The sequence below is a fragment of the Dromiciops gliroides genome, chromosome 1 (assembly GCF_019393635.1).
Source record: "Dromiciops gliroides isolate mDroGli1 chromosome 1, mDroGli1.pri, whole genome shotgun sequence".
NCBI lineage: Eukaryota > Metazoa > Chordata > Mammalia > Microbiotheria > Microbiotheriidae > Dromiciops > Dromiciops gliroides.
In genome coordinates, this window is record NC_057861.1 from 699,788,915 (window position 1) to 699,813,008 (window position 24,094).

The 24,094-nt window shown below is 43.4% G+C and overlaps 1 protein-coding gene across 1 annotated transcript in view; it reads left to right on the plus strand.

Moving 5' to 3' along the window:
• Positions 1–24,094, plus strand: part of EFCC1 (EF-hand and coiled-coil domain containing 1) — an 84,946-nt gene that overhangs the window by 57,300 nt on the left and 3,552 nt on the right. Inside the window, exons 3-7 of the mRNA XM_043976794.1 lie at positions 8,240–8,409; positions 13,219–13,354; positions 15,874–16,039; positions 20,730–20,888; positions 21,659–21,728. Coding sequence (XP_043832729.1) covers positions 8,240–8,409; positions 13,219–13,354; positions 15,874–16,039; positions 20,730–20,888; positions 21,659–21,728 — 701 coding nt within the window. The remainder of the gene's footprint in view (positions 1–8,239; positions 8,410–13,218; positions 13,355–15,873; positions 16,040–20,729; positions 20,889–21,658; positions 21,729–24,094) is intronic.

Consider the following 24,094-nt stretch of genomic DNA (forward strand, 5'->3'; position numbering starts at 1 on the left):
ATTCGGGTTAAGTGGAGGCACTGGGGAAAGGAAGGAGGTGGGTGGTGGTGTTCAATGAATCCAATTACAGTGTTTGTGTTGCTATTTCCCTGTTTAGTTGGCTGGATGTGATGGAATTGGTTTCCATGGGTGGGGGTTAAAAAGCAGAGCTTTCTTGGAAGGCAGTTAGCACCACATGGCCTTAGCTTACCTTCCCCTACCCAGAATTCCTTGCTCCCTTCAGCCACTGGGGCTAAATGGGGAGATATTAACCAAAACCAGAATGGCTCTGCCTGTTGAGATACCCCACCCCACCCCCACCCCCCGGTTCCCTGCTCTGCAATCTGGAAGACCCTGAACCTAATCTTCACCCCTGTTCCCCTGTACAGCTCAAAATGACTCCACCTAAAGCCCTGGCTGATGAGATCAGCTCCAGGGAATGAGACACAGCTGTTTGGGAGAATGCCTCACATTACAGTGCTCTAAGGTTTACAAAGCCCTCTGTGTATACTGTGCAAGTATGATTATACCCATCTTACAGATGAGGAATCTGACTCTCAGAAATAGGAACTATCTTCAGCTATAAAATCTGTATCAGAGTCAAGATTTGAACTGAGGTTTCCTAATGCCAAGTTCATCTACTCTTTCTACCAACCGTGCTCGATCTCTCAAGCTTAGTGAAGGGGAGATGCTTAAGAAGACTCACTAGGTAACAAGAATTCCTTTCTTTCTCCTGTGGCCAGGAGGTCCAGAGCAGAAGCCCAATGAGGTGTTCACTGGGCTTCCAGCCTCATCCCTGCAAAGGCAGCCAGCAGAGGAGCCAGCAACAGAGGTTTCCCCAGCCAGGCTGGCCCTGCCCCAGCTGATGGTCACCTAGAAACAAGGGAGACTGGTCTGCAACTGAGCAGGGTGTGGTCCAGTACCACCCCCACCCTCCCAAAAGCAGCTGTGATGGATTGTGGCCCCTGGCAGGAGAGAGCACCTCTGACCCCAGCTCCACTTCCCCCGTGGATGTGGGATCTTCTCTCCTGGGGCCTGCAGCGTTTGCCATATAGTAGGTGCCTCCTGGATTCTTGGTGATTGATTGATTCGTTCACTGTCCAAGATTATATAGCTGGTAAATCACAGAGCTAGGAATCAAACCAACTGAGTTTGAGATGCTTATACTGGATTTGGGATCAGAGAGATTATAGTATTTCTAACCAGAAAGAAACATATTATCAGTTTGCAGTACAGGCAGACAGTCCGTGTGAGGGGAATTCAGAGAAGGGAGATATCCCTATGGGCTCAAGAGAAGTTAGAGGACACCCTGAAGGAGGGGAACCTTGAAAGAGAAACAGGTTTTGGATAAATAGAAAGTAATTAGGTGGCACAGTGGATAGAGCATGGGCTTCAAGTCAGGAAGGTTTAGCTTCATGAGTTCTAATCCAGCCTCAGACACTTACTAGCTATGTGACCCTGGGCAAGTCACTTAACCCTGTTTGCCTCAGTTTCCTCATCTGTAAAGTAAGCTGGAGAATAAAATGGTAAATCACTCCATATCTCTGCCAGGAAAAACTTAATTGGGGTCACCAAGAGTCGGACATGACTGAAAAATGACTGACAACAACATGATGGATGTTTCTGAGGCCCAATGAATGTCACATGGCTAATTAATGGCAAAACCAGAAATGGTCAAGGCCAGTGCTCTTTCCATGGTCACTGTTTTGGAGCCTTGGGTTCCCTTTTGGTAAAAAAGCCCACTTCCCAGGATCCAATGATCAAGAAGATTGAATAAAGAAGTGCTCTGGGAAGCAGGGGGCTTTTGTACATATCGAATATTGTTATGAATAATAACACGTTTGCATACATATCCCTGGGCATGTCTGTGCCGGTGGTTCTGCTCGGCATGCAACCCACCAAGGATATGCAAAGTTTTGGTCTGTTTGCATGGCCTGGTAACAGTTGGTGTCACGCTTGGGGGGCCGGGTCAGCTGCAGAAGGGGGAGCCCATGACTCCCGGAGACCTCTCAGCAGTTCCCGTCTGCTCTAATTGTCTTCCTTCCACATTGCCCTGGAGACAAAGGTCTGCAAATACATGGTGGCAGGCTGGCCGCTACCAGGGCAACCCCAGTGCCTGTTACCTCCTGATAGGGCAGGCTGGGCCTCTTCTCTCTCCCTTGTGGTCTCTGCCCTGTGGGGGTGGGGTAGGCAGACAAACTCATTTACAGAGCCCCCCTCTTATAAATGTCATTTAAGGGCCTCATGGGTTGAGAGAGACCCGACTCATTTCCTTTTCCACCACCCCCCCCCCAAATCAAGAAGGCTTCTATTCAGGAAATGGATCAGGCAGTCTTGGGTAAATGTAATTCTCATATCTCTGCAATGCCCTTGTTTTTTTGCACTAAAGAGATATTGAATTCTGAGTTCCACCACCACCCCTCCTCCATAATCACTACCAAATCCAACCCCAGCCCTCCTAAGACCTCATCAACTCATTGAGTGTGGGTGCCCCATTTATCTGGGATGGTTCTGCTTGAGGGCAGGAGTCATAGACATCAATTTTGAGCTGACCAGAACAAGGGGAATAATCTAGTATAACCCCCTTGCTTTATAGATGAGGAATTGAGACCAAGAGGCAACTTGCCCAAGGTCACAAAAATAGTAGAAGGCAGAGTCAGGATTCAAACCCAGATCCTGTGAGCCCAGATCCAATAACATTGAGTCCATTACCTGTTGGGGTCCTGCCCAGAGGACCCTGACAACACGAAGACTTAACCGAGTGGTTAATTCCATTTTACAAAGACAAAATGGTGGGTGAGAGAGCTTAAGTGACTTGTCTAAGGTGACACTCAGGAGCTGGAAGGCAAACTCACCTTCTGACTTCTGATGCAATAGATCTTTATAAAAGGCTGCCTCAGGGGTAGCTAGGTGACTCAGTGGATAGAGTACCAGCCCTGGATTCAGGAGGACCTGAGTTCAAATCCAGCCTCAGACACTTCACACTTACTAGCTGTGTGACCCTGGGCAAGTCACTTAACCCCAATTGCCACACACACACACACACACACACACACACACACACACACACACACACAAAATAAATAAAAAATAAAATAAAAGGCCACCTCTGCTCAGGTCACACAGTGAGTCTGAGGCAGAGCTGGTCCAGCAAGATGATTAGAATTTGCCTCCCTCCCCCCACAAGGCCACCTTTCTCATCCCTTGCTGGTCAGTGATCAGACCCTTGAATGGTCCTTTTCAGGGGGACCATCTGAAGCTCCCCCTTGTTCAAAAGTGAGTGACAGACAAATGGTGGTGTGGGAGGCTTCACTCTCCCTTGACCTTTAAAGATAATGCTATTAGGGCAAGATCAGGAAGCACCGCATCTCATTGGGGAAATCTCGCATTGAATTTCTTTGCAGCCACATTATTAATTCTCAGAAAAATCCAAAGTATGTTTTCCACCCCCACAGCTTCACAGAAAGGCACGGGAGAATAATGGTTTTCTTCTGGACCATTGTTTGCCAGCGCTGCTGGGCCTGTTGGAACAACCCTGCCCTTGGCCTGGTGGCTTTAGAAGTGGATGGCAGCTGGGTTGGGCCAAACAAAAGCTCTCCAGGAGAGTTAACAATCCCTCTTGGCAGCCAGCTTTGCTTTGCTGCCTAACAAAGACTTGTATGGAGTTTGGTTTCTAAGACTTCAGCAGCCCCAGCAAACTGAGGGAAGGTTTTGGAAGAATTCTCAGCAGTTCTCTTGAGCGGGATTTATTTAAGCGAGACCACCTAAAGAAATACTTTCCAGGAATTGACATGGATGTGTGTGGGTGTGTATACACATATGTTATACATGTGTGCGTGTGTATATGTGCTTTTACATGTGTGTAGAGATGAATATGTGTGTATCTACACATATATAATCAAAAGCCATTCCCCATTATATCAGTAGTCAAAGAATATGAATAAACACTTTATGAAAAAAATTACATACTATAAGAGATGACATGAAACATGTCACTAACAGTAAGAGGAATTCAAATGAAGATAACTCTCAGTGTGCAAATCAGCAAAAACAACAAAGATGGGAACATTCTTTGTGAGAGGGGTTGTGCAAAGATTTCAGTTCAGAATTATGTGAGAAAAGTGATGAAACTATACACATTCCTCCAGAAATCCCCCTAGTAGACATATGTCTCATAGAATCCAAAGACTAAAAGTTCAATATATGCCAAAATAGTTATGGCATATTTTGGTGGCAAAGAACTGTAAACAAAGCAGGTACTCATCGATTGGGGATTGGAGAGATATAAACCTGATGGTATATGAATATAATGGAATATTATTATGCAGGAAAAATTGCTAAATATGAGGAATTGTGAGAAATTGTGAGAAACGTAGGAATTCGTATGAACTGATACAGAGTTAAGTAATCAGAACCAAGAAAACAATGCACATAGAGAACAATGTAAGTGAAGAGATCACTACCAGGAAACTGAACTCCGAGTAATAGAAATACTAGTGAAGATCCCAGAAGAGAGGGAGGTGACAAGACTCATCCATAAATAACATGTTAAAAAATAATTAAATAGATAGGATAAGAGATTTAGCATTGAAAGAGAACTTAAAGGTCATCTAGTGCAAGCCCTTCACTTTCCAGATGAGGAAACTGAGATCAAAAGAGGTGAAGTGACTATCCTGAGAGAGGTGATTAGGGAGGACATCATGGAGGAGGTGGTATTCAGTCTGGGTCTTGGAGGAAGGGAAAGCTGTCAATGGGTGGTGGGAAATAGTGGCAAAATGTACAATGGCAAGGAGGCAAGAGAGGGAAAGATGAGATGGTGAAATAGTAGCCTGGTTTGGCTAGAATGTAGAGTTTGTGAAGGGAAGTAAGTTCCATGAAATAAGACTGGAACACTAGGTTGGAGGAAGTCTTGAATTAAATCTTTTTTTTTTTGGCACAGCTATGGGGGTTAAGTGACTTGCTCAGGGTCACACAGCTAGTAAGTGTCAAGTGTCTGAGGCCGGATTTGAACTCAGGTACTCCTGAATCCAGGGCCAGTGCTTTATCCACTGTGCCACCTAGCTGCCCCCTTGAATTAATCTTGATTAAGGATTTCACATTTCATTTTGTAAGCAATGCAGAGCCACATGGAAGAATTCTGAGCAGAGGAGTGATGCAATCATATTTAATGCTTTAGGAAGATTCCTTCGGTAGCTATGAAAAGGATTGATTGAGATAAGACTGGTGATGGAGAGGACCATTAGCAGACAATTTTAAAAATTAATAACAAAACTCATCTGGAGGACCAAAAGATCTAGGTTTTGAAGGTAAATCATGAAAAAGGTAGCTATAAAGGACTAATAGTGATAAAACTTCTGGGAATCAAATTAGATTACAGAGTAGCAATCATCAAACCATTTGGTACTGGTTTAAAAATAGAAAAGTAGATGAATGGAACAGATTAGACAAGGAAGGGTCAGAAAAAATTGAACTCAATAACCCAGTGTTTGATAAACCACTTTAAAAATAACTCCCTATTATGACAAGAATTTCTGAGAAAACTAGAAAACAGTTTGGCAGAAATTGGTCTTTTTTTAACTTAACAGAAATTAATTTTATCTCCCTCCCATATCCATCATCCCCCCCAAAAAAAAAAAGAAAAAGAAAGAAAAAACCCTATTATGAACATGTATAATCAAACACAACAAATTCCCATATTGGCCATGTCCAAAAAATACATTTCTCAATCTGCACTGAACCCATCACCTATCTAACTGGAGTTCGGCAGAATGTTTTGTTCAACATGGCTGTTGATCAGAGTTCCTAAGTTTTCCAAAGTTGTGTTGTTGTTTTTTACTGTTGTTGCTATTGCATAAATTGTTCTAATTCTTCTCACGTCACTCTGTATCAGTTCACACAAGTCTTCCAAGGTTTATCTGAAATCATCCCCTTCATCATCTCTTACAGCACAATGTTATTCCATATATCACAATTTGTTCAGCTGTTCCCCAATTGACAGGCACCCCCTCAGTTTCCAGTTCTTTGTCACCACAAAAAGAGCTGCCTTTGTATAAGTAGTGGTATCACTGAGTCAAAGAGTATGGATTTTAGTGACTTTGCGGGGATAGTTCCAAAAAGCTTTCCAAAACAGCCAGGCCAATTCACAGCTTCCCCAATAATGCATTAAAGTGCCTGTTTTCCCACGACCTCTCCAACAAGAAGTTTATACCAATGTATTATTTTATATTCTACAATAAATAAAAATGGATACAAATCCTAAATATTAATAATCATGCCATTAAAAAAAGAAGAGAAACAGATCAAATACCTTTGAAACTATATTTAGGAAGTGATTTTTTTTTTTTTTAGGAAGTGAATTCTTAACCAAAGAGGGAATAGAGTCAATTACAAAAGATAAAATAAGGGGCAGCTAGGTGGCGCAGCGGATAGAGCTCAGGCCCTGGATTCAGAAGGACCTGAGTTCAAATCTGATCTCAGACACTTGACAATTACTAGCTGTGTGACCCTGGGCAAGTCACTTAACCCCAATTGCCTCAACAACAACAACAACAACAACAACAACAAAAAAAGATAAAATAAGCCATTTTGATTACATGAAACTAGAAAGCTTTTTGTTTGTTTGTTTTTGGGGTTTTGGGGGTTTTTTTGCGGGGCAATGGGGGTTAAACTGCCCTTAGAAAGCTTTTGCATGAACAAAGTATATGTAAGTAGGAAAACAAGGGGGGAAAGCTTTGCATCAAATTTATTTCTGACAAAGGCCTGATATGTAAGATATATAAGACTTCTAATGGAAATACACAAGGCTAGAGGTCATTCCCCAGTAAGATGGGAGAAATCTCAGAGCCCATCCAATTCAACTGCCTCATCTTACAAATGAGGAAATTGAGGTCCAACGATGACTTATCCAAACATGAAAGGTGGGATTTGAACCCAGTCCTCTAACATTAGGGACTTTCTGATATATCAGTTAAGCAGGTAAAGGATTTGAACAAACTGTTTTCAAATTATAGTATTTCAAGCTGTTAACAACCACATCAAAGGATGCTCTGAATCACTAATAATATAAGAGAAATGCAAATCAAGGTAATCAGTGATTTCACCTCACACTCAACAAGTTGGCAAAGATGACAAAAGATGGGAATAGTCAATCTTAGGGGACAACTAGGTGGCACAGTGGATAAAGCACCAGCCCTGGATTCAGGAGGACCTGAATTCAAATCCGGCCTCAGACACTTCACACTTACTAGCTGTGTGACCCTGGGCAAAGTCACTTAACCCTCATTGTCCCACAAAATATATATATATATATATATATATATATATATATATATATATATATATACATATATATGTTAGTTTTACAGATTTTTTTTTAAATAAGGCTGACTCGGCCCTGGAGTCAGGAGGACCTGAGTTCAAATCCGGCCTCAGACACTTAACACTTAACTAGCTGTGTGACTCTAGGCAAGTCACTTAACCCCAATTGCCTCACCAAAAAATAAAAAAGTTAAAAAAAAAATAAGGCTGACTCTCAGAGGGGCAGGGAGTAGAGGTAATACAATGGGAAATGTAGGTGATATTAAAACAAAAGGTACTAGCTGCATGATCCTGGGCAAGTCACTTAACCCCCATTGCCCTGCAAAAAAAAAAAGGTAATAAAAATTATTTTTAAAAAGACAATTTCAATAATCTAGGCAATAGGTCATGGGATTCTGAATTAGAGTGTCAGCAATGGACATATAAAGGAAGGGATAGATGTAAAAGCTTATAATGGTGAATATTAGAGCTGGAAAAAAAAGGTTAAAACATAAAAAATCAGAGCTAGAAGAAAGAATAGAATGTTAAGAGCCAGGAGAAAATTCATAGCTCAAACCAGTGGAACCTCCTTATTTTGTGCTTACAAATCAACTAATCCCCAAAGAAACTCAGGCAGTCATAATATGTTGAATAAAACCTATGGCTTGATTGCATGTTCCCATATTCATGAAAATAAGAGTGTTTGGGAGCTAGACAATACCTATAGATTACACAGTCCCTGGCATGAGAAATAGCAATAACTGACCAAAGGAAACCCCCAGCTGTGTGGCCATCCAAAGCCCAGAGAATGGCATCCCATGAGGGAGTTGGGAAAGGATAGATGGCAGAATATTAGTTCTGCACAGTTTTCTTTAACAATTGCATTTCCCTGTAGATATGGTGTGAAATCTACCTGAGTCTGACAAAATCTATTTCTTCCTCCTACTTTATCTTTGGTTTACAGGTCAGAGATCAGGAAACTACCAACCCCAATGAATGATCAGAAAATGCCACAAGAAGATGCTGAATCTGAAACTGAAAGGGCTTCTTCTCCTGGGCAGCCAGATGGAATCTCTCCCCCCGAAGGGGCAGGAGCTGCAGAAAACAGTATAAGCTGCAGCTATGCTGATGAAGGTTAGATTCATGGGCGTTGTGGCTTTGAGATCAGCAGCTTAAAGCAAGAGGAAAAGGAGGACAAAATTCACGTGGATGACTTTTCTCTGGATAGTAGTGATAGGGGCAGCTAGGTAGTGCAGTGGATAAAGCACCAGCCCTGGATTCAGGAGGACCTGAGTTCAAATTTAACCTCAGACACTTGACACTTACTAGCTGTGTGACCCTGGGCAAGTCACTTAACCCCTCATTGCCTTGCATAGATAGATAGATAGATAGATAGATAGATAGATAGATAGATAGATAGATAGATAGATAGATAGATAGATAGATAGATAGATGGATGAATGAATAAGATTAAAGGATAGTAGTGATAGATGGTACTCCCAAGGCTTGGCTCCCCATAGCTACAACCTCAGGAATAGAGATGTGCTGGTAAATATTTAACAACCGGTTCTGGTAGAGAAGGGAGAGTGTATATAGGATGCACTTTTTAGTTTAATTTGCATTATTAGCATTTTCTCCATTAATTTCATAAGTCTAGACAATCAACAAAACAATAAATCAAGCCCTGATTTGTGGCATTTGTCCATTTCTGAAGTATAATAATCGCCCTATAAATTTAACAGTTGGCTCTGGTGAGCTCGTGGGAGCTGCCTCTAGCATACCCCTGGGAAGATAGCCTTTCCTCCAACTGCCAATCTTTTCCTTAGTCTTTGTCTTTTACAGGTTACTTGCAGGCTAGGCCTCTGGAGAAGAGACCATAAAAAATTAGGATATTATAAGGGCATAGACTCAATACAGGACATTAATTTTATGAGGCAAAGAGAACACAGTTGTTCTCCCAAGCCCCATTAAGCAGAAGTGAAGGCCAGGGAGAGGAAGTTTTAGGGAGGTGATTTCAGCCTTAGTATATAGGAAAACTTTCTTGCAATGTGATGTAGTGAGTTTTCTATCTTTAAAAGTACTCAGAGGTTGAAACTTGACTGATCACTTGGTGGAGATTCCAACACCTATGTGAAAGATCTGTCCAGATGACCTCTAAGGCCCATCTCCACTCTTGAGATTTATGATTCTATGATATGGAAATCGAGGGTAGAAACAAAATCTAGCTCATAGAATACATTTTACTTACTGTAGGAGATGGGATTTCAGATCTGAAGTTGGAAAGGACCTTAAAGCCCATTACATCCAATTCTTTATTTTACAGATGAGGAAACTGAGTCTCAGAGGGGTTGAGTTACTTGCCCAGAGTCACACAGCTAGTAAGTGTCTGAGACAGTATGAAAAGAACATAGATCTTCTTGATTTCAAGTTCAGTGCTTGCATTCCTCCGGCACACATCTGTCCAACGAGTCCATCCTGTTCCCAGCCCAGGTCCTTCTCAGATTTCCCAAAATGTCTTCATTTTCCTTCTCATTTCTCCGTATTCTGCGCTCAATCAGGGACAAACCCCCGATGAGCTCCACTGACCTGCCAAGAAGTACTTTTTTCTGGTCCCCAGATTCTGACCTGTCCTCTTTCTTCTTGCTGTTCTTTACCTTGCACCCATAGTGGGGAAAAATGCCTTAACTTGGAGTCAACTTGAGTTTGAATCTCTGCTCTCACACCAGCTACAAGATCACCTGAACTCTTTAGGTTCCTCCTATGTAAAATGGAAAAAGTTCTTAGTAAAATGTGAAGGGTTATTGAAATGTGACTGAATATTAGTATCATGACTGTTGAGTGTTATTCCTGGGAGAATTGGAGAGATGCTGACTGTGTGATCCTGGATAAGTCATTAGCTTCAATTCCCAATATTGTAGGTGACTCTCTAAGACTATAAAATCTGCATTTATGGAGGGAGTCTCCTCTTCTTTACACCAAAGAAATCATAGGTCTGTTCCCTTATCCCTATTATGAGTTGCTTTGGTTCAAGAAGTCATTACAAATGATGGACAGCGAACTGATGCTAAACCTCTCCTTGCTTAAATGAGCCAGTCCTCAGATAACAGACACAGCCCATCAGCAAGGACTGTATTGGAAGCTTTTCTGAAACCTTCCACATCGGGGGCAGCTAGGTAGCACAGTGGATAAAGCACCGGCCCTGGATTCAGAAGGACCTGAGTTCAAATCCAGCCTCAGACACTTGACACTTACTGGCTGTGTGACCCTGGGCAAGTCACTTAACCCTCATTGCCCTGCAAAACAAAACTAAAACCAAAACCTTCCACATCTTATGTTCCACCAGCTTAGCCCTCAACAACATGAGGTCACCTCTAGGGCATGATGAGGCATCAAGGTAAGATTTTTGAGGAAGAACAGCAGATAGATGACCTGTTTGTGGCGCTAATGGCCAAGCAATGTTAAAAGACTAAGAGGAAGATTCCCAGCATGTTGAATGGGCCTCCCCTCCACCTTTGGGGGATCAGTGGGATGGCACAGACAAGATTTGTGCAAGATGAGACGGCATGGACAGGGTGTAATCTTCACTATGGACGGGTGTACTCACAATGCTGAGATCACAGCTCCATCCAAGTAGTGAAGCATTATTATACCTTTGTCTCCTTTGAGCCACCAGTATCTGGGAACCTGATCAGCTTTGTCTTTTTTTTCTGAAGGGTCAAGAGAGGAAGTGCTAGTTTATCCACTAGTGATTAAATTTTAAATGACAAAGCTATAGTAACCCAAGCCCCCTTACGTAGACAGACTGTCTAAAAAACTACCCTGGGTTCACGGCTTTGGGTCAGGACCCATGCAGAAGCATAGCTCATGAGTCCCCCACCCATGTTTCTTTGAACAGACCAACCAGACAGAGGATGAACTCATTCCAAGCAAAAACCATTTAGATAAGAAGCATAGTAAAAATAAATGATGAGAGAAATTATCACCCTTCCCCTAAACACATGGCTACCCTCTCCCTCAGATTCCCCTCTCCATAGTGGGAGAAAGAAAACACATGGGGATAGCGCATGCATGTAGCCAGGGCAATGCATGATCCTAAGGGCCACATCCCCACTGGAGCTCCTCTCTGCTGCTTGATTCCCTAAAGAGCCTCCAATGTCATCTGTTGGTCTGGGGATATATATCATTAGACTACAAGCTGTTTCCTTTGTTGCTACAAACTGCTGGGGTTCCACCATCATCTTTTTTCTCTAATGCCTCACCATCTGCCAACTTTTCTAGAGTGGACCTTCTGCTAGGTCTCCACTGTTGCCACCTGTTGGATCTCTCCCAAATTACAGTTGCTAATCCAAGGACTAGATCAGCTGTTCCATGTTCAGAACCAGCCTACCAAAGAAGCCCTCAGCCTTTGTCTAGCTTTTTAACCGAACCCAGTTTGCCATTTATTTGACTTAGTGTGAGGAAACCCCATTCAACTCTTATCATATCCCTGGTCTCTGCAAATCACCCTAGAAGCTTCACTTAGCAAAACTGAAAGGGAATTGGTAAAGCTGCCAACCTTTGCTAGTAAGTAGCCTTTGTTCAGCTTTCCTGCCAGGAGCAAAGTTGACACTCTCCTTACAGATGAGATCCCCGCTGGACCTTGGTGTGAGATCTCATATGCCCTCAGGCACATTCAATAGGGAGCGAATTGCTGCAGCTGGCCACAAGAGGGCACCAGTCAAGAGTGTGCGTTGACGGGGCAGCTAGGTGGCACAGTGGATAAGCACCGGCCCTGGAGTCAGGAGTACCTGAGTTCAAATCCGGCCTCAGACACTTAACACTTACTAGCTGTGTGACCCTGGGCAAGTCACTTAACCCCAATTGTCTCACCAAAAAAAAAAAAAAAAGAGTGTGCGTTGACTCAGCACACACCTGTCCCACTTGTAGCCGACTCAACACCACGCCCACAGAAGTGCTACCTTCACATCCAAAAGAAAACCCACAGTCGCTACATATCACATTCTGCCAGAGTATTGCCCATAGCAGATCCCCCAAAATCTAATCGCAAGAAAATACTAGGAGAGGGGCAGCTAGGTGGCGCAGTGGATAAAGCACCGGCCCTGGATTCAGGAGAACTTGAGTTCAAATCCGGCCTCAGACACTTGACACTTACTAGCTGTGTGACCCTGGGCAAGTCACTTAACCCCCATTGCCTCACTAAAAAAAGAAAAGAAAATACTAGGAGAGTTGTAAACTAACAATATCATCATCATCTTATGAGGGATAGTCTTGGGATTTATGTCCCCAGAAATGAAATTAGTTCTTGTCCAGAAGTTGGTTCCAGAGTCTGAATCACCCTCAGTGATACTTCTGCTTTTAGTTCTTAAGGACTTCAGTGAAGCTTTGCTCTCCCCAATGTAGCTATGCCCTTCAGTGGTACAGATCACATTCCCTCACCTGTTCAGTTCTCATTCTTGTCCTCCCATAAATCTTCTACCGCACTCCAATCCCATGCTCAGGGAATTCCCCCTCTTGGACTTTGGACCTTCCGTGGGTGCCAGGGCAGCACCCAGGCTGTCCATCTGCTATCCCACCTTCCTGGTTAATGACCAACAAGCCTAGCTCCTTTCCTGATCACATTTCCTGGATGATATCATCTATGCCATTTTAATGGAGCTGTGTAAGTCACCTGCCTCCTATTGCCAATAATCCTCTAGCAGCCTAGAAGGAAACTCTAGGTCCTGTGTCTGAGCTCAGCAGATCCCCCTTCTGCAAATTACTCGTCCTCTGCCTTGCTCTTTTCTGTCTGGTAATGAGACAGTTCCTCAGCCAGCAAATAAAGCAGTGTCACTAGCTCACTTTCCTTCCCTGGGAAGGGCTGCGGAGCTGTCCAGTGTTCACATGACCAGATCCAGTGACCTGGGCTTCTAACAGCCAACCCTGCGTGCTTCTTTCTCCCTACAGGAGATGAGCAGCTGTTCCGCTCTGTGGAGGGTCAGGCAGCCTCTGATGAAGAGGAAGAAAAGTGGCCTCGGGAGCAGCAGAGCCAGGTAGCTGAAGTGAAGAAGCTACTGGCCCGCATTTCGAGTTGTGGGAGCGGGTATGTCTCGTTTAGAATCGTGCGGTCAAAGAATGTCATCTCTGCCTCCCACTCCACCCCGATCCCATAGAATATAAACTCCTTGTGGACAGTGGCTATTTCTTTTTTTGTCTCTCTATCCAGGAAGGAGCTTTAGTTCTAGACTCTGAGGTCTGTGGTTATCGTTGTTCAGTCCAACTCTTCTTGTACCCTTTTGGGATTTTCTTAGCAAAGATACTACAGTGCTTGGCCATTTCCTTCTCCAGATCATTCATTTTACAGAGGAGGAAACTGAGGCAAGCAGGATGAAGTGACTTGTCCAGGGACACACAGCTAATAAATGTCTGAGGCTGCATTTGAACTCAGGTTCTTCCTGGTTCCAGGCCCAGCACTCAATCCATTGCACCACCTAGCTGCCCTGAGTCTTAGTTCTGTTACCCACTACTTATAACCTTAGGCAAATGATCTAACTTCCCTGGGTCTCAGTTTCCTCATCTGAAAAATGAAAAGGGTTGAACTAGATGGCCTTCTCTTCTTCCATCACCCTATAATCTCTATTGCTTTGTACATATTAGGTTCTTAAATAAATAGCCATTGTCAAATTGAGTTGAAAGGGGCCTTTGTTCTCACAGAAATTGGTGGTCATAACTCTGGGGAGCCCAGGATTAGAGACTGTGCCCCTTTCCTCTCAGGAAGTCTCTGAGGATACAGAACCCCAGGTCAAGATGACCGCTTCCCCTTCCAAGTCCCAAGACTGTCCATAGAAACAAGTAGTAAGTAGTTAGAGCGCAGACAGTGCCTCACCTAAACCTGCTCTCTCCCCTTTGTTCAGTGCTCTCTGCACAGAGTAGCTGTTTGCTTGCTTGCTTGAATGAGTGAATGAAATAGGAGAAGCCACGAGAACAGTGTTCACAGCAGCTACATTTTCAATAGAGTGTAAGATGCATTTCTTATCCTTTTCCAACCTGCTCTAATGGATAGGAGTTTTGAAGGCAGTAAGGAGGCTGGGTCAAAGGTAGTGTAAGCAGGTGAGAGGTAGGTTTCGGGGAGACTACACCGCAGTTTATGGAGAAGCCAGAGGGCTGTGTAAGAATGCTGAGCTTCCTAGTGTTGGGAGGCAGGAGACAGGTACAGAAAGAGAAAGGACCAAGGTAAACTTCCCGAGTTGCCTGCTTCTCAATTGTGCCTGAGGCTACTGCCTCTCCTAGAGACCTAGCCAGTTAAGCTAAGTCTGGACCTTCAGTTTGCAGGTAGGGGCAGGGATGGGGGAGCCATGTACCCTGATGTACTGGCTCCTCTATAATGCTGCTTAACCAGGAATGGACCATGCCAATCTCTGAGGCCACAAGCAGAAGCCAAGTGCAGAGTCTGTAAGGTAATAAGAGATGAGCTGCCATGTTGAGAGACCTGCCAACATCCTCATCAGGACTCTTTCCAACTGTATTCACACAGTAGCTTTCCTGAAGGATCTCAAAGCCCTTTCCAAACATTTGTCTCATCCATCCTCATTTCTTTTGGTGTCTACACTATCCTTCAGTAGGATGTACTGGGAAAAGTCCTAGACTCTAGGTCAGAAGTCCCAGGTTCACATCACAGATCTGCTACTTCCTAGTTTGTGCCACCTTGGATAAGTATGAACCTCAATTTCTTCCTGTATAAAGTAGGGTTAACACCTGTTCTTCCTATGTTGCAGAGATGTTATGAGGACCAAATGGATAATGCAATATATGCAAGGCAATTTATAAACTTTAAAGTGCTCCATAAATGTTAGTTATTATTATTCATATAATAAAGGTGATTCATATTATTCCAATGATGATAGTATTATCAATATAACAACTAACATCTGTGGAGGTCTTTAAGGTTTTAAAAGTGCTTTCCATATACTATCTCATTTGATCCTCACAACAACCCTGTAATGTAGGTGCAGTCATTATCCCCATTTTACTGATGAGGAAAATTTGGGGAACCATGAAGTTAAGGGACTTACCTAAGGTTATACAGCAAGTAAGTGTCAGTGACAAGATTCTAACACAGGTCTTCCTGACTCCAAGTCTGCTGCTCCACTTACCAGACTATAGTGAAGCCGTGTTTGGGCCACAGCATCTCATGAAACTATCTAGTAAAGCTTATCATTCTTTCTTTGTGAAGGTGGGGGGGGCTATGGGTGTAGAATAGGGCATATACTACCAGACCTAGTCGATGGATTGGTTAATTTTGCTAAACTGCTCTATTGTTTTTCTTCTTCGTTGTCCTGAGGGAGGGCTTTCTGGATAAGGGAAGAGGGAGGATTCACAAAATCACAAATGAGCCGGAAAGGACTTTGTAACTTCCCAAAGTCCAACGTTCAATCCATTACCCCACCCTGCCTTACACATAGTCAGGGGTTAGGTGGGGTAGGGGGAAACAGGGAGAGAGATAGGAGACAGTGACTTCAGTAGGGGCCCCTGTTAACACAAAGACAGGGACCCAAACCAGGAGGCCAGGGCAGAACCTAGAGGGAGCTTCCCATCACCGTATGGCTTTCTCTCTTTGTGCAGGTGTGATGACAAAACGGCCAAGAAGCTCATGTCCTACTTCGGCCACTTTGGGAGTGATGAACACACCAGCGCCCTGGGGGAGCTGGGGGAGCAGATCGTCACTCTGACGGAGCAGCTAGGGAACATGGGGCAAGACGTGAAGGTGCTTGACACTGGTGACCAGGAGGTAAGGCGCCCAAGGCAGCCTGGCCCACCTTTTACATAAGGAAGCATTTCTTCTTTGTCCCTTTAGTTTACAAGGCATCCCCACTTGACCAACCACATGAAGCAAAGGAAATGTTTCAAATGGTCTAGTCTACATTTTCCACTTGCCTGCCAGACAGCTACCTAAGAACTTTTGAAAGAATAGACAGGGAGGAAGGAAGGAAGGAAGGAAGGAAGGAAGGAAGGAAGGAAGGAAGGAAGGAAGGAAGGAAGGAAGGAAGGAAGGAAGGAAGGAAGGAAGGAAGGAAGGAAGGAAGGAAGGAAGGAAGGAAGGAAGGAAGGAAAGAAAGAAAGAAAGAAAGAAAGAAAGAAAGAAAGAAAGAAAGAAAGAAAGAAAGAAAGAAAGAAAGAAAGAAAGAAAGAAAGAAAGAAAGAGAAAGAAAGAAAGAAAGAAAGGAGGGAAGGAAGGAGAGAGAAAAAAATATGGATAGATTCATTTGTTTGTTTTTGCCAAATCCAAGACCCAAGGCATTGAGTAACCCAGTCAAAACAGTAGTCAGTTTTCAAATGAAAATCATTATCATCCTTTTAAACACATCCCACTGAAATTTGGTGGTGACCTCCTTCCCTTTTTTACAGAGGTGGGAGACGACAGATGTGGAACACTGTATCTCCTTTCAGACTTGGCTACGGTCTTGGTTAGTTTTATTGAATTGATTTCTTTCTCGTTTTTATTCTTTGTTACTTACATAGATCTTTGGCACAGTAATGAGGAGAGAGATATTTTAAAATGGAAATGACATAAAAACTAAATGTCTTATCAATAAAAATTGTTAATTAAAATTCTATCAAGAAAAAACTTAAGTACAATCTTTTCTTAAGTACAATCTTTTTTTAAGTACAATCTTAAAAAGGAAATATGGTAAAAAAAATAAAAAAAATAGGAAATATGGTGCGTGGGGACAAATAGCAGTCATATGATTGCATGTGAGGGCTTCAGTTCAAAGAAATATGAATTTAATTAGCAATGATGTTTTCTATTTTGTGATCTGGTAGTTGGTCTCTTTTTCTTGCAGCTGCAGAAAATAGGCAGGATTCAATTCAACAAACATTTATAAAGTACCTACTCTGTGCAAGGCACTATGGGAGGCCCTGGGGATAGAGATATGAAAGTGAAGCAGTCCCTTCTCTCAAGAAGTTTGTTGTTGTTGTTTGTCCTTCATTCTCGAAGAAGACCATGACATCGGGGTGATGTCATGACCTTCACTGAATTGAATTTAAGTGAGAGTGGTCTGTGCAAGGTCACCAGCTTCACTCTCTCCTCCAGAGCTACCTGGGTCCAGTGGCAAGATAGATATCAGGATGACTGGAGATAGCCCTGGATGTTTGAAGCAACTGGGGTTAAGTGATTTGCCCAGAGTCACAAAGATAGTAAGTGTCTGAGGTGAGATTTGAACTCAGGTCCTCTTGACTCCAGGGCCAGTGCTCTATCTACTGTGCCATCTAATTGCCCCACAAGAAGCTTACATTCTACTGAAATATACAATATGCACTCATTTATGAATTCTGGGCCTACAGTCAGAATGATCAAAATTCAAATCTGGCCTCAGATGCTTCCTAGCTGTGTGACGCTGGGCAAGTCACTTAAACCTTGTTTGTCTCAGTTTCCTCATCTGCAAAATGATCTGGAGAAGGAAATGGCAAACAACTGTCATATCATTGCCAAGAAACCCCCAAATGGGATCATGAAAGAGTCAGGCACGACCGAAACAATCGAACAACAGCAACAACAAAATAAATATAAAATAATGTGAAAAGGGAGTGGAGGGTGGGTGGGGGCGACTTCATGGAGGAGGAAGCTAGAGATGGGAAGGGAGCACATTCCAGGCATGAGGGAAAGCCTGGGTGAAGACCAGCAGAGGGGAGATGCCATGTGGACTTTGGGCATCACAGTAGGACTATTTGGCCAGATCCTAAAGTATATCAAGGGAAATAATGTGGACCAGGTCTGAAGTGGGAGCCAGGGTGGGGCAAGCTCAGAATGCCAGTGTGAGTTTTATCCTAAACGTATCAGGTTTTTTCATCTGTAAAATGAGGGGTTTGGAGTATAGCAGGAGTTCTCAAAGTGTGGTAGGGGGACCACTGGTAGTCCCCAAGATCATTTCATGAAATCTGCAAGGTCAGAACAATTTTTATAATAATACTAAGATGTTTTTAGTTTGACTATGGGAAATATCAATTGCTATAACCCACATATACAAAAGCTCTTTGGAATCCTCAACAATTGCTAAGAGTGTAAGGGGGAAAGAAAGAAAGAAAGAAAGAAAGAAAGAAAGAAAGAAAGAAAGAAAGAAAGAAAGAAAGAAAGAAAGAAAGAAAGAAAGAAAGAAAGAAAGAGAGAGAGAGAGAGAGAGAGAGAGAGAGAGAGAAAGAAAGAAAGAAAGAAAGAAAGAAAGAAAGAAAGAAAGAAAGAAAGAAAGAAAGAAAGAAAGAAAGAAAGAAAGGAAGAAAGAAAGAAAGAAAGAAAGAAAGAAAGAAAGAAAGAAAGAAAGAAAGAAAGAAAGAAAGAAAGAAAAAGGAAGGAAGGAAGGAAGGAAGGAAGGAAGGAAGGAAGGAAGGAAGGAAGGAAGGAAGGAAGGAAGGAAGGAAGGAAGGAAGGAAGGAAGGAAGGAAGGAAGGAAGGAAGGAAGGAAGGAAGGAAGGAAGGAAGGGAAAAAATAGGGGGCAGCTAGGTGGCGCAGTAGATAAAGCACCAGCCCTGGATTCAGGAGGACCTGAGTCAAATCTGAACTCAGATACTTGACACTTACTAGCTGTGTGACCCTGGGAAAGTCACTTAACCCTCATTGCCCCACAAAAAAAAGAAAGAAAGAAAGAGTGTAAGGGAACAAAAAAATTGAGAACTGTTCACCTAGATCATCTCTGAAGTCCCTTCAAGCTTTAAATAGATGGTCCTAAGATCATCTCAGCCTCAGTTTCTTTTTTTATTCCAATTTATTTCAGCTAACAAAAATCTTTTTTCTTTTCCTCCCTCATAAAAAACCCCCTTTGTAACAAATATACACAAATAAAATAAATTTCCACACTGGCCATGTCCCCAAAATATATGTCTCATTCCTAAGCCTCAATTTACTCATCTGTAAAATGAGGCTAATAATCCACCCCTACAGGGTTGCTATAAGGAAAACACATGAACTTGAAAATACTTTAGAAATGTGAGCTACTGCTCCTTTTTTTACCATGTTTTTAAAAGTAATTTTGTTAATAATATAGGTAGTTTCCAATGAAGAAACTCCCTCTGCCAATGTCCATCTGCACTTGTGGTCTTGGAGTGTTGCCTGCACATTGGGAGGTCGGGTGACTCGCCACACAGCCGATATGAGGCAGAGATTGGACAAAGACATTCCTGACTCAAAAGCCAGCTTTCTTCCCCTTGCCTCTGTATATAAACCTTATAGAGAGCCCTAAAGCCCTGTCCAACTTTAAGCTATAGATATATACAATGTACAGGAAGATGCTTTGTGAAGCACAAAGCAGTGTGCCAGTGGTTAGGGATTATTTTACAATGGGAAGGTAGGCATCTGATGGCTCAGGGGCCCCCCAAGAAGGGGCACGTTTGAAGTCTTCCTTTCAGCTCACATGCCTCTGTTTTCTTTCTTCTTTAGTTTCCCATACCTCCCTTTTCTTCTTGGCTCCCTGGCTCCTATTCACTGAACAAAGTAAATCCTTTGGTGATAACTTGCCCTCACAGGCTGTCATCCTCAAGCAGTAAAAAAAAAAATCTTTTCTGTCTGCTTAAGTCACTCTCCTTTTCTCTTTTCCTCTGAGTGTTGTAATCTCCTCTTTAGAAACATTTAAATAATCACTGGACTGTGAAATGAACTCTCTGGTGAGGCCCAGGAGAGGAATGAAAGCCATAGCCACAAAAAAATAGTGGGAATTAAAGGTGGGGCTATGGGATTGCAGGGGCAAGGCCTCTGACAAGGACTTGTTGGAACCAATTTTTGCCTGGGAACCAGAGGAGAGAAGATGAAACCAGAGGAGAGGACCATGGATAGCATCATAGAACTAGAGCCAGAAAGGACCTCAGAGGCTATCCTAGTCCAGACTCTTTATTTTACAGAGAAGGAAACTGAGGGCCAAGGAAGCCAAATAACTTTCCCATGGCCACCCAGGTAAAAAGTAGCAGAATCAGGATTCAGATCCAGTCATCAGACCTCAAACCCATGTTCCCTCAGATTAGAGACTCAGTGTTTCCCATGTGGTTCAAGAAAATCCGGAAAGGCTATTTGGTATAAGGGAATAAAGAACCCTCTGCCAGGAGGCCTAGGTTGTAGGATCAGTTCTGCCACTAACTTTGTAGGTTCCCCTAGGCAGGTCATTCTCCCTTTACACCCAAGTTTCTTCATCTATAAAAGAAGAATCTCAGTTCCTGTCCCACCCTGCCCTCCCAACCTCCAAGCAGTTGGGAGGGTCAGATGTGACCATGGAGCTCCGAAAAATATTCTTGTAGCCCCCATCTAAGCTTTCAGTATCCTTATCCCAACCCTCCCTCCCTCCCCCCCCCCCCCAGTAAATCAATTACCCCACCCTCACAATAACAAGTACCAAAAGGCCACTGGCCCAGAGGGATGACAGCATCTCCTAAAGGGGACAAAATGAATTGGATTGCTGGACAGCTCCAGTGCTGAATTTCCTTTGTCTCTGGCCAGGTGAAGGAGCCACTTCTCAGTGAAATTCAGCAGAAGGCAGAAGAGAGTGAGCTGCTGAAGATGGAGTTACAAATGCTCGAGACGGAGCGAGTCCGGCTGTCCCTGGTGGAAGAAAAGCTGATGGACGTCCTCCAGCTTCTCCAGAGGCTTCGGGATTTGGTATGCCAACAGAACATGGCTCCTCCTGCCATCATCATCCACTTAGAACATAGAAATACTTACTGAGTCTCGTTCAGTCCCCACTGGAGGCAGCATGAAGTCTGTTGGAAAGAGAACCAGACACCTGAGTTCTAAACCTAGCTCATTTTCACCTCTTCGGTCATTCATTATTCAGCATGTTGGCACCGTTAGAAGAGCACTGAATTTGATGGGAGAGCTGGGATCAGAACTGAGGGCTCCCCACTCCTAGCCCCCCATTCTTTCCACTACCTACCGAAGTGTATGTTTAAATGTGAGTGTAGAGTCCATGTGGATCTCTTGTTGCTGCCAGAGACCTTATTTCATTGACCCACTTCAAGAAAAAAACTGAACCATTTGTTGGCAGTGTTGTAGAGGGGACTTTCGGTCAGCTCTTGGTTGGATTAAATGGCTCCTAAGGTCCTACCAATTCTGAGATAATGTGATGTGCAAGAGCATAGTTTGGAACTGGAAGGGACCTAGAGGTCATGAAACCCAACCACAGAGAAGTTAAATGAGTTGCTCATGGTCACACAGCTGGTGTGTGTGTGTGTGTGTGTGTGTGTGAGAGAGAGAGAGAGAGAGAGAGAGAGAGAGAGAGAGAGAGAGAGAGAGAGAGGGAGGGAGAGGGAGGGTCTGAACCCTAGTCTTCTTGACTCTGATCCAGCCCTATACCATGCTTCTCATGCAAATGATGTGATGGTGACGTGTTCTATAGAATGATCTGTTCCATGTGTTTGTTCCTTTTTAAGAACATATCAAAAAGAGTCTTGGGGAAAATGTTGCTGAACACCTTGGAATCCTGTCAGGACCCCCAACATGGTAGGAAAACTCCTTGGTAATTAAAATCATTTCTGTCCCTTATTATTCTGAAGGGTAAAGCTAAAGGGTAGGGGTGGGGGTAGAGATGGGAGCAGGGGAGATCAGGTTCCTACAATAATAACCTGGTCCTGAAAGAGACCTGCCTGAAAAACAATCCATAGACATTCAGAATCAAAGTTTGAATTAAGCCTGCAGAACTGTTTGGGTCCTAGGTCATATTAGGAAGCTAGAGGCTTATCTGCTCTGCTTCTGAGCATGACAGCTAAGGTCTCCCTGGAGCTGTAACAAGCACTGGAGTTTTCCATTACAAAACAGACCCTGAATTCAAGGCAGGAAGTGGAGAGTGGGGAGGTGGACCAAGGACTTAGGGTCCTTTTCAATTCCCCTCCAATTTGGCCAGATGCCCTTCTCTCCCTTCCCAAACCTCCCCCCACCAAGTCTCTAACCCTTACCCTGCCCCTGCCCCCCATTCCAAGACTCCAGTAAAAGGTTTCCCTATATTCTTACATCTTAACATTATTAACTAGCAAAGTCTCCATCTGCTGTTGGCCTGGAGCATTGAGGAGGGAGAGGGGGAAAGCAACCAATTCATGATGGAAGCTTGGACTGTGTTAAGAATGCTTAGGTGCATTACACTTGTACCCACCATCCAGCACTGATGGTGAAAGGAAAGGACCAGGGGCAGCTAGGTGGCACAGTGGATAAAGCACCAGCCTTGGATTAAGGAGGACCTGAGTTCAAACCTGACCTCAGACACTTAACACTTAGTAGCTGTGTGACCCTGGGCAAGTCACTTAACCCTCATTAACACCCCCCCCCCCAAAAAAAAAGGAAGGAAGGAAGGAAGAAAAGGACCTGTATTGGGTTTAGAATCCTAGAAGAGAACCATTGGATGTCAGAGCCTTTTAGTCCCAGCTCCTTATAGACATGTACGGTTTTCCCTCCTATCAGGTTGAAGGCTTTTCCCATAGATCATCTCTGAGCTTTCATATTTTAAATTCCCTCGTTTTTATTGTTAGGGCTACCTAAAGTGCTGTATAAATGAAAATAACATAAGTGGTCACCATTGTCTTCATCTTAAGCCCTCCTGATCCTTGGAAGGCAGCATGGCATAGAGCACAGCATGCTGGATCTGGAGACAAGAGAAACCCAGTTCAAATCCTGCCTCAGACACTTAATAGCTGTGTGACCCTGGACAAGTCATTCAACTTCTCTAAGCCTCCGTTTTCTCATCTGAAAACTGAGGCCATTTTTTGCATCGCAGACCCTTTTGGCCATCTGACAAAGCTAAGGGCCACTTCTCTGAATAATGTCTTTAAATGAATAGAATAAAATACATGGGATTACAAAAGAAACCAATCATAAGGAAACAGAGTTGTCGAAATATTTTTTAAAACAAATTCACAGATCCCTTAGGATCTATCTGTGAATCCCAGGTTAAGAATCCCAGGAATAGATGGTGGCCTTTGAGGTCCCTTCCAAATGTTAGATCTACGATTTTATAATCTGTGAAATAGGGGCTAGTATTCTCAACCCCACCTCTTCTTAGGGGTGTTTTGAGGATTGAATAAGATGAAACCAGAAAGTGCTTTGAAAACTTAAACATTTCTCTTCAAAGAAATGGATTGACTAAATAAATAAGTGGATAAAAGAATGAATGAATGAATAAATAGATCAATAGATAAATAAATAAATGAATTAATGAAGGAAGGAAGGAAGGAAGGAAGGAAGGAAGGAAGGAAGGAAGGAAGGAAGGAAGGAAGGAAGGAAGGAAGGAAGGAAGGAAGGAAGGAAGGAAGAGAAAGAGATTGAAATGGAGACGATTAAAATCTGGCAAGAGCTAGGACAAACTTCCTTGAAAGTTCAGATTTTGAAGCTTTCTTCTATTCATCACCCTACATTACCTCCCTCCTGTTGTTAGTTTTGCAGAAAAATCTGCATACAAGGGGAAGAAATGGAGGAAGGGAGGGGAAGAAGGAGTCCCAGAGGAAGCTCCCAGCAGCAGGGGAATGGAGTGGGAGGTCCAGAGAATCTAAATAAAAGAAAACAAGAGGCCCCCTCCTTCTGTGTAGCTTCTACAGGCTAGTCATTTCCAGCCCCCCACCAAGGAAAACCTGCTGCCCAAAATCCAACCCAAATGTGGGTTTAGGATCTTGACCAAATGTAAGCCCTGCCCCTTCTCAGCCAGGGCCACATGTGGCTCCTGTTGGCACCAGAACTAACAGAATCTCCTACTGTTCTCTAAGATGCTTTGGGCCAGTAGCACTGGGCAGGCTGGTGGATCTGCTTTGGCAGCAGCAGGAGGGTATGGCAGGGGTAAGAGGGGAGATGGGGAAGCTGAATCCTGGTTGGGGCTAAGCTCACTT